The sequence below is a fragment of the Anomalospiza imberbis genome, chromosome 13, assembly GCF_031753505.1.
Source record: "Anomalospiza imberbis isolate Cuckoo-Finch-1a 21T00152 chromosome 13, ASM3175350v1, whole genome shotgun sequence".
In the NCBI taxonomy this organism is placed as follows: Eukaryota; Metazoa; Chordata; class Aves; order Passeriformes; family Viduidae; genus Anomalospiza; species Anomalospiza imberbis.
The window spans coordinates 9,898,998-9,912,971 of record NC_089693.1 but is presented as its reverse complement, the minus strand read 5'-3'; the positions used below and the strand labels follow the sequence as shown (position 1 = coordinate 9,912,971).

General features: G+C 40.4%; 1 protein-coding gene across 4 annotated transcripts in view; it reads left to right on the top strand.

Annotated features, from left to right (window-relative positions):
* Window positions 1–13,974, top strand: part of PDE8A (phosphodiesterase 8A) — a 144,911-nt gene that overhangs the window by 124,677 nt on the left and 6,260 nt on the right. For all 4 annotated transcript variants that reach the window (XM_068203834.1, XM_068203835.1, XM_068203833.1 and 1 more), the window contains exons 9-19: window positions 1,315–1,403; window positions 1,984–2,035; window positions 2,135–2,177; window positions 3,113–3,190; window positions 4,112–4,182; window positions 4,763–4,927; window positions 7,309–7,357; window positions 7,646–7,781; window positions 9,476–9,674; window positions 12,337–12,554; window positions 13,370–13,502. In XM_068203834.1, the coding sequence (XP_068059935.1) occupies window positions 1,315–1,403; window positions 1,984–2,035; window positions 2,135–2,177; window positions 3,113–3,190; window positions 4,112–4,182; window positions 4,763–4,927; window positions 7,309–7,357; window positions 7,646–7,781; window positions 9,476–9,674; window positions 12,337–12,554; window positions 13,370–13,502 (1,233 nt within the window). The remainder of the gene's footprint in view (window positions 1–1,314; window positions 1,404–1,983; window positions 2,036–2,134; window positions 2,178–3,112; window positions 3,191–4,111; window positions 4,183–4,762; window positions 4,928–7,308; window positions 7,358–7,645; window positions 7,782–9,475; window positions 9,675–12,336; window positions 12,555–13,369; window positions 13,503–13,974) is intronic.

The following is a 13,974-nucleotide window of genomic DNA, read 5'->3' as shown; positions in this document are numbered from 1 at the left end:
CCCCTTTGTGCACATCCTGGGTTTATTACCTGGGTTAGAGATCAATTACTCATCTCTACCTCATCCTGGTTGTCAGGAAACTATTGATGTGCATACTTTTAATTATGAGAGCATTGAATTTTGTGGTGCTTGCTTTATCTTCATTTGTATTCCTCAAACAGCTCACAGAAGACATTATGCTCACTACACAGTTTGTTATTCACAGTTCTCTTCTCTGACAGATCCTCAGAAAAGCCTTTCATATTTTTTTCTGTACAGCCTGTCACCATGCAGTTCTCTGTGGGCTGGAGTCTTTATTTGCTGGCTCCATCCACATAAATGTAAAACTATTCTCTCTGTACCTGTGTTCTGGCTGGCTTGACTGTGAAATCTGTCAGTCTCACATAAATAAATACATATTGTGTGCCTCATGAGGGTATTTTCACATACATAAGATCTGATCTACAGTTTGTTGAGCTCAACTGAAATACAGTAATTGGCCTGAGCAGTTTGTGTTAAGTGCACATGCAAGATGGATTTAATTATTCATTAATCACTTGGTATTTAATAAATGCCCAGCTCAAAATATGCATCTGTTAAAAAAGACCACCAACAGCTATTCTAGGATGGAAACACATGGGCAATCCTAAAACCAGAGTGCTTTTAGAGGGGAGACAGAATCCAGGAGCTATTCTACTGGGCTCTCTTCTGCTTTAAAAGAAATAAAATAAATCTCTGCTGCATTTGATAGTAAACTGACAGTATGGAAAATAAATGTGCTGGGATACCAAAGCACTTTTAGTCACAGATACATTTCATGTTACCCAGTGATAAGACATACCAGCCATGCAGGAGAGATGGTGTATCCTGCAGGGAGGGTGATGAGGGTGGTGTTAACAGATTTGCAGTCACCTTCCTGTCCTGAGTCCCTGGGGAACTCACACCTGCTGCCCCAAGACAGGGGACTCTGCTCCAGGCAGAGGCTGGTCTGAGCTCCTGCTCTCACGGGGCTCTTTGCCAGCTCTCCCCACGATGACCTGCAACACCGCTGAGGTAGGATGGGGAAGAGAATGCAGCTAATTCCCCCAGTTCCTGAGTTCCAGCTGTTGCCATCAGAGTGTTCCCAGGCTGTTCCTCTGGAAGTTGTCCATGCATTGGCAGCAACACAGTGACCTACAGGTTACTTACAGGGGAGAAATTTGAGGGTTTGAGCACAGTTTAGCCAGTCCTACCTACTTTTGTATTGTGAGACAGCTTTCAGTGAAAGAAGGTATGAAGCTACAGCTTCTCTTCATGTTTTATCTGAACTTCCTTCCACTTGAATTATTTTTTCAGGAATGGCAAGGAATGTACTATGCGAAAAAGAAAAATGGAGATAGCATACAACAAAATGTGAAGATACTACCTGTCATTGGACAGGGAGGGTAAGTGTGAAAGCTAAAGTCATGATTTGTGTCTGAATGAAGGCTCAGTTTAGAGTTCAGTTGCCTTCAGCAGATATTGGATTATCCTGCTACTGAGTATAATGGAAGCTTATGCAAGGAAGGGTGCCTCAGACCTCTGCGCTTAATTCCTTGGGGCAAAATCAACTTTATATGTTGTGTGCAGGGAAAGTGAAATTGTAATTCTCCCCCAAAAGGAGCCAAAGATGCAGATGTGGTCACTTGTGACTCCGACTCTTCTAATTCTCCCTGAAGTGCAAGTGCACCCTCTGGTCTTTCTGTGCTTTGTGTTGGTGTCACCAGGACCTACATCCTGTTTCACTGAGCACCTGCACTGTGTCCTTCCATGCTCACTTCTCTGTGCTCCTTTCATGGCTCTTGCCAAGGGTTGTTATGGGCTGAGGTCACTGTGTGCTTTGATCATGGGCAAGATTCAAGCATGTCTAGATTTTTATGCCACTTGCACTTGGTCCCTAAATTGAGCCTTTGGAGCACCCAAGTATCAACACTGAATTAGAGCTGAGGTTTGGATGGGAATTAACACGCTGTTTTTTGCCTGCAGAAAGATTAGACACTATGTGTCAATTAGTAGACTGTGCAATGACAACAGTAAGGTAAGTGAAAATAGTGCTATGCTCACTTCAGTTTGAGCCTAAGTGTAACAAAATAATGGCAGAGTTCTGACTAACTGGATTTCTCATACTGAATTGTAGGTGGAGAAGACATGTGAATGTATTCAGGCTGAATCTCAGACAGGTACGACATGCCTCTTCTTTCTCAAGAACTGGAGAACATACCTTGGGAGGGAATAAAGGCCACTGTTAGTGATTTGACTGAAAGCACAGTTTCACAGAACAGTCCTATTTACCTAGTGATAAGCTGGGAATCCAGCTCAAAAGGCAGGAAAGTAAATACAAGCTCCCTCTCTACCTGCCTCACTTACTTTAGAGGTGACATAAAGCAGCCCACTTTTGAAAACGCTGTCACAGGGCCCCAAGTTGGTGTCATGGTATCGCTGGGTTCAGTGCCACAATTCAGTTGTAGGTGGTGGATCCCTGTGACAGAAATGAGAAGGATGCTGTCATGTCGTCGTGTTGCTGTGGCTGCTCTGCAGCACGTGGCACCAGTGTCTGCATTGCTTTGAGCTGCACTGTGGGGAGCTTGCATATGGGTAGAAATGAGGATGACCAACACTGTCCTTCACCCTCATCCCACATATCAGCACTTCAGTGAGGGCATCCTTGGCATCCATGCTGTTGTTAACTGTAATCTTAGCACAGGCTGAAGCTTGGAGTCCCTAAGGAACCTGGGACACACTGCCCCACTTGCTGGCATGTGCTCTGCTGTGGCCTACCAGTGCCTGGTGGCAGTGTTTACTTGAGTGAGCTCAGGTGTGCTGCACAAGTTGTGTTCACAACTGCAATTGTGTCACAGTGGCAAAACAGGAGCTTTTCTCTCCATGCTGTTTCCTTCTGCACAAACATTTAGGCATGTTCTGCCTGAGAACTTGACTGGGTTCAGGACAGTGGAATAGGGCAAGAGCTTTAAAAGGCACTTTGATCAGCTCTCATCTGCTGAAGCATTGAGGTCGATGTCACTCAGCTGCTGCCAGGCTTTTCGGAGCTTCAGTTCCTTTAACATGCATCTTAGGCAAAACTTTGTGTCATTATGCAATATCATTTTCTTCACAGATACTCAGACATGCAGACACAAAGACATGAGGAAAGGATCCCTGGATGTCAGATCCACAACATCACGTGGGAGTGATGGTATGTGAAACAACTCATCATGTTGGGTCTGGTGGAGTTAGAGTTGTCATGCAAACCCAATACACAAATTATTACATTTCTTACCTCTTCCCTTGATAGAGATATGAAGATATTTTTTTCTTAATTTTGTTTTCTTTCACTGTGTTGTATTTTGCTCTGTTAGATCACCCCAAACCTGATAGATGAGTCACATACTCAAAACTGTTGCTGACACTTACATGCTTCTCTTAAATCATCCCTCATCACAGTCTAGGCAGCATACACTAGTGAAGCATGTCTGTGGCAGTGAGAATACAGTCATGTTCCAGTATAGCAAAAATAGCATTGACTCTTCTTGTTAAGAACTGCTCAGCACAATAAGTAACAAAAATGTCTGCATTTTATAGGTAGCACAATATCCAGAAAAATCTCATCTTGACCTTTTCTTTGCAGAACCAAAATTGGTAACCAATATAAAACATTTGTTTTTAAATTTCCAATGTAATAGGCCAAAACCCACTTCAAAAGAGCTTCAGTGATTTACCTCAGCTTGGAAGCTGACTCATTATGACTTGTCATATTGCATCAGGCAGCAAGAGTAGATACATCCTGTAATAATCTAAATTCAGTGGTTACCTACCTGTTTCTGCCAGTTTATACACACATATCTCTCTAGTCTTTTAACTGAGTTTGTAACTGAATATTTAAAATAATAAAGCAAAGCCATGATTTTGCCAGGCTGTTATAGCCACTTATCTCTAATCAGGGACATCAGCAGTTCAGCCTGCATCTCTTTGCAGTTGTGCATTCTGCAGTAGATTGCCTCTGAAAGGCACAGCAGGGTAAGCAGTGCAGAAAAGGCCTCAGGAGTTCCTGGCTGATCCTCCAGTCCAGCCTTGTCTCTGCAATCAGGGTACAAATTCTGCTCTGTTTTGCACGCAGGCAGCTCCCAGCGGCGCCGCTCCTCCATGGCCAGGGTCCATTCCATGACGATCGAGGCTCCCATCACCAAGGTAATGTCACAGCTGTGGTGTGCTGCAGCACTGGGGCATGAGGCTCCAGGACAGCACCAGCCTCTGGTGCAGCTCCTTCCCCTGTTCCACCCCCCAGTGCTGTAGATTCAAAAAGGCAGATACTCTGAGCAAAGATCTCCCAAACTTGGTACAGTGTCATCCATGGAGTCAGCCATCACATTACCCTTTTTAAGAAGGAGAGACTGGAGTTCCTCCTTCTTACTTATGCATTGTCAACTGCATTCTGAAACTATTCAAAGATTTGTCGAAAAACAGCTCTTTAACAAATTGTGAGAGGCAAGTGGGAGAAAGCTACATTAAATCCATTCAGAGACATTCTGAGGCTGTGCCTTGGAGGGGAAAGTCATTAATAAGATTGCTGTCCTTAAGGCCACTATCTTATTCCCAGAGTCAGTAGCAAACGTCAGCGTTTCAGTAACATCCCTTTCATTTTGCTTTTTCCCCATGCAGATTAAAGTTTTATGTCTTGTTATTTTCCTGAGTTTTCCATAGTAATTAATGAGTGTCTCTGTTTTTAAAAATCACTTCTAAGTTCACAATATGTCTGATGCTACATTAGGTAATAAACATCATCAATGCTGCACAAGAGAGCAGTCCCATGCCAGTTGCAGAAGCTTTAGACCGGGCTTTGGAGATTTTAAGAACCACTGAATTGTACTCTCCACAACTGGGGACAAAAGATGAGGATCCACATACAAGTGACCTTGTTGGAGGGTTAATGACAGTAAGTACTTACTGCACAAACAGCTCTTGATTAATGTTTGCTGCCTGATTTTCCCAGTTACTTGATCTTTATCATCTGCAGTGTGCTCTGCCTCTACAATGCTAAATTTTCAGGAAAAACTGCACACATCTTTTTTTGGACTTTCTCCTCCTAATTGAATAATGTAGCTTTGAAAATGGGAAGAAAATTGACCAGCCCCTTTAAAACATTTGTTTAGCGAAAAATGGAAAGTAAAAACAAATTTGTTTTCAATGTGATTTGTTTGAGTAAGGTATAGATGGGAGAGGAAGAAAGAAAGAGAACCATATTTTTTATTTATTAATGAGGATTAGAATGATGTGGTTTTGGGGGGGCTTTTCAGTCGATCAAAATAATGTTTTCAAAAGAATGCAAAATACATTCTTGCTTTTTCTTGGATTACATTTGTACCTATAGCATAGTACCCAAAGTTGAACAAAGGGCACACAGTGAAGCAAGAACTGAACCCAGACCTTCAAAGCCTGGAGTTTGACCCTCCTGATGTTAAGGAGATGAGTTTAGGTGAATGTTACCTGTGCCCCAAGGATATGTGCTCTCATTAGTCTGTAGGTTGCATATGAAAGGCTACATCAGGAAAAAAATTACAGTGTGTTGGATGCAAAAAGGCTTACAAAATGTGAGCTTCTCAGAGATGTCTCTGGGCTATTATAATTTCATGTTGGAACTATAATGACACCTTTGCAGTATCTATCAGAATCTTCAAATAGTTTGTGTATTTTTACCTTTAAAAATACCACAGCGAATATCTAATCAGGAGAAACATGTGGGAGACTCCAAGAATTCCAGGAGAAGACCTGAATGGTTCATACTGGGTTGTATTTACTAACTGAGTAGACAAAATAATTGTTACCTTAACTACAAAAATATAGGAAGAATATTGATACATATAATCATTAGTCTTGAAGTGAATCTTTTCTCCTGCTGAATACATAAGAGTCCATAAACTCGACTGGTTTCTCCTTTTTGTGGATTGTTGATTCTTACATGCATTTGTATTCTGACTGTACTTGGTCCACAAACACAAAGATAACAATATTGCAAAATATAAAATCTTTACTAAAAATAAACCCAAAGCTTTTTTATGGAGCAGTAAGAAAAGCTGAGAAAATTAATTTCAGCGCATATGGCATGGTATGAGCTTCAAAGTTATTGGAGAGAAACATTTTTCCATCAAAGAGTCTGCTGAAAACAGAATTATATAGTTCCATTTGCGTTCAGAAGTTACATCTGAGAAGGAAAAAAGTAATATGTTATTGGATTTGAACTCTCAAGCAGGAAGGGCATTTGGAGTTCAAAGATAGATTTACCAGATACAATTACACCTGCTATTTCAACTCTTAAAAACTAATCTTTGATGCTAAATGATAGGCAGCATCTGGTGACCTAAATATTTGTGTCATAGCAGTTCTGTTGAACAGCCACTGTGGTACTCCCTTTCCTTTTAAATGACAAAACTCCAGAAAATGTGTTACTTACAAATGTGAAAATAAGAATTAGATATAACAGCTCTTTTAAGAGCAGATATTCCATGTTCAGATACAGGATCCACATTTACTTCAGTTATAATTGGTGTGAATAATATTTTTAATAAGGTGAATTCAGAAGTATTTTTTAAACACTGTTTTTTTACATCATGGGCTAAACATAAGCTAACAGCTGTAACTTCAAAAGAGCAAGCAGGATTTGGGCCACAGCATTTAGAATTATAAAATGAAAAGTAAACATTAAATACATAATTCTGTTAGTTTTAATCCATCATCTCAGTGCTCACATCTAGGCATCATGGCAGAATTAAGCCTAGGAGGCACCGAACTGAAGACTAAACATGTACACATTCTGTGTGCTAGTAAAGAAGCCTCAGAGTAATTTGTTCCTGAGATTCTCATGAGATTCTTATGCTGCTGAGGTGGCTGGATCTGCCACTACCAGGGCAGGAGAGCAGGGGAATGTCTCCATCCACTCCTTCCCACCTTTGCTTATTGCTGGAAGTGTGTGGACACGCCGTGTCTGCTTTGAGGCACGGACCCACAGCTGGTGTGCATGTTGGCCAGACAAAGACAGATGTGAGGATGCAATTCTAGACCTTCATCTGCACCTGAGAAAGCTGAGTTTTTACCTACCTGAGTCCATATTGTATCCCCTAGCCTGCAGTTCCTCATCTGTTACGAGCTATGTGTAAACCAGGCTAATCTGAACAGTACAAACAAATAAGGAGAGGCAGCACTGATGACTGTGACAGGCTACAGTCAGGCTTCTCTGAAGTTGTGCTGGTACTTGGTGTCATCATCTCCTAGACCTATTGTGGAATACCCTCCATTTAACTTGCAACTTTCATTTAACAGGATGGTTTACGAAGATTATCAGGGAACGAGTACATATTGTCAGCAAAACGTAAGTTTTAATTTGGCAGCTACTGAGATACTAAAACATGTTCAGAAATTTAAGAAGCAGGGGAAATAGGATTAGATATCCTTTTTTATGAGCATTTTTTTGTTTGTGGGTTGTTTTTTTTGGCGGGGGGGGGATTTATCTATAAGCATTTTTCTATGGCATTACTGAGCCAGGTGTTACTACAGAAGAGAAAGCATGGTCATTCAGTAAAATTGTATCTCACTATTAAATATTCTACTTAATATAGTGTTAATAAATACATATAGTAATAACTGTGTTCCTCAAAAGAAACTCATCAGGTCGCTGGCAGTCTGAGCTCTCCAATCTCCCTCAATGACATACCCCCACGGATAACACAGGCAATGGAAAATGAGGAACAGTGGGATTTTGATATCTTTGAACTTGAGGCTGCCACCCATAAAAGGTCAGTAAATGCAAGAGCTCATAAACTGGAGTTGCTGAAAAGTGACTTAAATGTCATCCTCTAATCAGATCCTTAAGTTCTCTACCTGTGCTTCTGCAACTGAATTAATTTTAATTTCAATGTCAGATGTTTGAAATTTTCTCATTGTCATTTCTAGTTGTGTATGCATCTTAAATAGCTTCTGTTTCATCATGCACTATTTCCTGTAAATTCCCAGTGGATATAAGTGAACATTACATATCTTTGGTATGGTATAATGACAATACAGCATAATTTTAAAGTCTTCCTTTATTCAGTAATATAAAAGTTATACAAATCAATTTTTTTTGGTGGGAATTCAAATTCCTGTTATGGCAAACTACACACAGAGTCAACATACTGATCATACTGATACTGATCAGTTGATACAGATCAGGTTTTATTTTCTTTCCATTTGATTGGGAAGGTTTTATTCCTGAACAGTTCCAAAACAACTTTTCAGGAAAATTCCCATTACCTTTCTCTGGGATTAGAGGAAGGTCTTTATTCTTGGCATGTTACATTTTATGTATAAGCTTAACTGAAGAACATTTACTGATAAAAAGCAGGGCATATCTATTTCCATCATAGAAGTTTTCAAAAGCAGATTAGCAGTTTTAATAGACTGTATTTCATTAGTAGCAAAGGCACCCCCTAAGACTGTAAATTGTTCTTTCTGTTTAAATCCTTTATTTTATTTTCTTATGCTTATGAAAAGTTCCCCTTTCGTGCCTAGTTTCATGTATCATGCTTTGTCTTAGGTAAAAGCTTTTGTGAGACACTAATTGGAGGCCGGATCCTGCAATGAATTGACTATCTTAAACCTTTTGTCAAAATCCCAGATCTGTAAGAGCTTTGAAAGTTATTCAAAATCAAAGTCTAAGAAAGATGTCAGGCACTTAGTTAACAAATATGCACTTTATTATTAGACTGTGATTTTATAAGCCAAAAAAGTGCAAACCCCCCAGGGCTTTAGTCTTCTTTAAAAGTATTGTATTTTAAAACCTAACTTGCTTTAGGTTTTCTTTCTTTGCTGCATTTTGATTTCTAATGAACTAAGAGAGATAAGTAACTAAAAAGAAAAATGTAAAAATACAGTCAGTCTGTGTGATTTACAACATTTAATGGGTACATTGCAGTAACTTAATTAATTATCCCAGCCAACATGCATGAGATCACCAGGTAGGTTTCTCTGTTCTTACTGGTCTGGAGGGACCACAGAGGGACAAAGGAGGTACTTTGTTGACTGTACTCTCATTAAAGATAATATAATTATGATTGCTTCCTACTGTGTTTAAATAACAGCAGTTCATTTGTTAAGATAAGTAAAGTGATTTTCAATGACTCACAAGTATGAATGTATTACTAGTATTGCCTTAAGTCCAAGCAGATATATGGTAATAAAGCCTGGATAATTAATTAAATTTTAGTGCATTGCAGTTCCCTGACACAGAAACCTGGAGACACCTTTGTCTGACACTGGGGGGAATTAAGGGGGATTTGACTTTATGTATGTTACAATTCCAGTATATGACACACTGATTCTGTAACAAGTCCTTACACATCATTACATATGTCATTAGCTAAAAATGCTGTGTGGATTCATACTTCTTTTGCTACATAATATTCTTTCAGCTGCATTCATTTTAAAACTTTCTGTTTATTTTTCTCCACAGGCCTTTGGTTTATCTGGGTCTCAAAATATTTGCTCGCTTTGGAATCTGTGAATTCCTAAACTGTTCAGAATCCACTCTGAGGTCATGGTTACAAGTTATTGAGGCTAACTACCATTCCTCCAACTCCTACCATAATTCTACTCATTCAGCAGATGTACTACACGCTACTGCTTACTTCTTGTCTAAAGAAAGAGTAAAGGTGAGTCCACATTTATGAGAAACAGTTTAGGTGGGAAATGCAGATGCAATCAAAGAAGGATTTCTCAGAAACAGATTCAAAAGCCAAATGTCTGCCTCATGCCAAGCAGTTTGGTAACTCTGAGGTCAAAGAACTGGGCTGCTTTACATGAATTCTAGGATCTCTCTTATAGTATATGTAGAAGGATGGATACTAACATTATGGAATTGAACAATTCTTGATGGAAGAATAAGAAAACCTTCTTCTCAAGTAAAACTTCTTAATATAGTTAAACCTTCTCAGATAGGTGAGCTAATGACATAATTACTTTTGTGATGGCACATGCCAAATACACATTTAATGTGTTAAATTGCCATCTCTTACGCTTTGTGATGGTCATTTTGCAAGACTTCCAGGACAATATAGGCCATAAAGCAGGCTATATCACCCCTGGAGAAGATGCCCTGAGGCTCATAGAGACTGCATTGGAGAAGAGTATTGAAAAAAGTTACTTGTCAGTACCACAACACCCACTGGGGTATTAGAGCCACTAACAACCAGAATAAATCAGAGCGACTTTTGCTCTCACATGCCCAGACTGGAGAAGGGGAATAAAGCAGTGCTTGGTGTGTGTGCAGCAGAGTGGTGGGACTTTTTTCTGAGTCTCAATCTTGGGTAGAAGTTCTGAACTGGCCTGCCTAAGGATAGGACCAATGATGGGCACCTGGCTGAGAAATTTGTGACTGTAAACAAGCTTCTGACAGCTCATTAAACTGTAGTAATTCCGTTAACTTGGAGCTGCAACTCATTAATGTGCTCTCCAGAGGCTGATTTACAAATACTGTATGCCAAGTGGGGGTAGAACGTCACTGGATTTTTTCCAGCCCCTGATTTGCCAGAGGTTTAGCTGGTCTTCCCAAGAATATCTATGAAAAACAGACAAGATCTGGATCCATTTCAATGCCACAGAAGCATGACTGCCTCCTCTTTTTCCAGAATGTTATCGCCATTCCTCCGTAGGCATAGGAAGAGAAAAAAATGTTGCAGCAACAGAAGGAGCAGAATCAAAGTTCAGAATTCTCTCTTCATCTTTTCAAAGTTATAGCCCAGCTGTTTCTGTGTTGAACAGAGTTCAACTTAATCTAAACATAGAAAGCCCAATTCTGCCACTGAAATTCATGCTGAGAATATTTTTTTTTTGGTAGCTTGAACTCAGTTCAACTTGCCTAGGAAAATTTTCTGGCTCTGAAATTGAAGCCATATTCTCAGAATAGTTTTCACTTCTGTGCCATGGGAGTTAAGATAACAAAGTTAGAATCCTTGACTTGACTTTGGGTGTAAAAGTACTGTAAATCCCTGTGAAATAAGTCAGGTAGACTGCTGTGGTCCTCCAGGTCAGGCATTCTCATGTTTCTGGCCATTTCCCATCTGCACAGGTCTTTCTCAGCCAGACTGAATGCTGCTCAGCATGTCCCTCTGAGGAAATCCCTCTCTCCAAACTGCATACCACAAAAATAGAATCCCACAAGCAGCAGCCGAAAGAAAGAAGGAAGAAGCTAACACACAGCAGAGAGTATTTCAGACAATGCTAACTATGTACTAGAGCAGAAAGAATTATTTGCCTTCTCTTGACAGTCCTTATAATATCCCTGCTCCTGCAAAGTCAAATCATTGCATAATTTTAGGAGGTGTGAAGAAGGGAAGGGTTTGTCTTTTTACCTACCAAGTGTAACTATTCTGAATGGTAGTAGAGGGCCCACAGAGAATTTGGACCTCAAATTAAAGCAAATTGGAATGAAAATTATATGCCCTGCTCCCAGATTCAAATGGGAATGTTTCTGCTCTTGTGTCTTTTTCATTTTATTAAAATTTTTAATATAATTATTTTCTATCTGTGGTCCTTCACAAATGCCAGTATAAACACAGCACAAAGGCTGGTTTCTAAATGTATACAAAATATTTCTGAGATGCTTAGTTCTTGTTCCCCTTTATGCTATTAATAAAGTATTATCACTTAAGTGTAAAATCTTAAGAGTCAAATAGGTTTGTATTTCATGACAGGGTAGATAAAAATAGGCATAAAGTAATGCCCATTGCAATTAGACATAAATCTTGGAGTGCAGAACATGTGTCATGTAATTTATCCATGGATACAAAACATCAAATATTCTCCACAGAATATACATTAGCTGTTACCCAGGACAGTGTTATTAAAGAACTGGATGTATGGATAGCATACCTTTCAAACTGTAAACCTAGCCAGCACGTAAATGGAACATGATGAGGACACATTAAATTGACAAAGGAAATTAAGGGGTGGTAATAGAATAATTTTTAGCAGTATTGGTCTTTTTTCCAAGCCAAATAACTTAACTCCAAGTGAAGGTGGTTTCAGTGTTGCTAGAAAACAGAAACTAATTTATTAATTTACATTTGTTTAATTTGATGTGCTGTGACAAAGGTGTGGTTAAGGCAAAATTTAAGAGGTACAAATTGGCCAAAAAAGTCACGCAATGTTCAATGAAGCTTATAATGAATTTTCCATTGCTCAGTGTAGAACATCTGACCCTTACTGATCTCCAGAGTTTTGGCTTTTATTCCTCAGCGACTTGGCTTAATCTTATGGACAGAACAGGGTTTCTAATGAGTGTGCCAGGAAAACTAAGCACCCTTCTATTTTCAGCAAACTCTGGATCCAATTGATGAAGTTGCCGCTCTCATTGCTGCCACAGTCCATGATGTGGATCACCCAGGAAGAACAAATTCCTTCCTGTGCAATGCTGGCAGTGAGCTCGCAATTCTCTACAACGACACGGCTGTGCTGGAGAGCCACCATGCTGCCCTGGCTTTCCAGCTCACCACCCGGGATGGCAAATGCAATATATTTAAAAACATGGAGAGGTAAGCTTAACCCCCCGGGTCCTTGTCTGCCCACTAACATCTCTCACTTCCTTCTGTGAAACATAAGGCAAACAAGCATCCTAGAGGAGGGCAGTGCCTGGTGGATAACTGTCCATGGCCCTTGTGAAATTTGCTTCTGAAAGAGGAGAATGCTTCTGTCTCTCTTGCAAAGACTTCTGAGTAATTTCCCACTTTTCAGTTTCTCCTGTCCATAACAAGGGAGGCCCTATCTAAGGAATTTAGTGTAAATCTTAATGTGAGCAAGTCTAGAAAAGTTGTTTTGTGTCATTGAATGTAGAGAACAAGCTATGGCTGGGTGGGTAGAGAACAAGGAGAGAAAGAGCCACAGAGCCGTGTGAAGGGTAATGAAGGACCTGTTGCTCTGGCAGCCTCAGAGAAGCATTTAGGGCATGGATGTGACCATTGCCTTGGTTCTTTCAAGATACAACAGAAAAATATTGCTGAAAACTTTACTGGAGACTGAGCCACAGCTGAGTGGCTGTGCTAAAAGCTTTGGGAACATGCAGGTGTGGCATGTTCTAGCAGCCTCCTAAGCAGCTGGTGCCTGTGCTTCTGCCCAGCTCTGGTACTGTTTCTCCTAGAGATCCAGTCATGCCTGGAACACAAATGTCCCTACACACCAAAGGTACTCCTACATCTAACAGAGATGCAGCTGCCCAAGCCTTTATTACTGTTCTTTCTTCCCCTAGCACCTCTCAAACAGGAATGGTCTGTTGCAATTTTGTTAGACTTGTTTTAGCAACCAGCCCTTTGTGACCCAGCCAGCATTCTTAATTGTTTCCTTCTTTAAACAGGAATGAGTATCGAACCCTTCGCCAAGTCATTATTGACATGGTCTTAGCAACAGAAATGACAAAGCACTTTGAGCATGTCAACAAGTTTGTCAACAGCATTAATAAACCCTTGGCAGCACTAGAAGAAAATGGGGTAAGCAACACTGCAAGTCCTCCTTAAAATGCCTAGGCAGGGTCTGGGAACTCTTGGCAGTGGGAAATTCCCACATGGTGTTCTGAGAAAGTTTATCAGAAATGTGGAGAAAGAGAGGCTGGAGATTTAACTTTCACCTCTGGGTTTGAATCCCCTTCTGCTGAACATGGTTGTCACTCACTTTGAGGGTGAGTGGGACTCACTTGGATCCTATTAATATCACAGTGCTGTGATGTCGTACTTGGAACAGGACCCTGGGCTGTATGTTTTCATGTAGAAATGCCATTTTGATTAACCCAGTCACTCCCATGGAAGAAGTGGCGAGACTGGGCATTGTTGTTGGCCATTTCTGCAAAGGAGGTAAGGTTTGCTTCAAAGCAGAGGCTGAATTACATCCGTCCCAAGGGGTGCAGCATAAGGGCGGGTCTGTGGGCTGGGATGTGGTGCATTCTCTGGGAATAAGGCCCTCAGC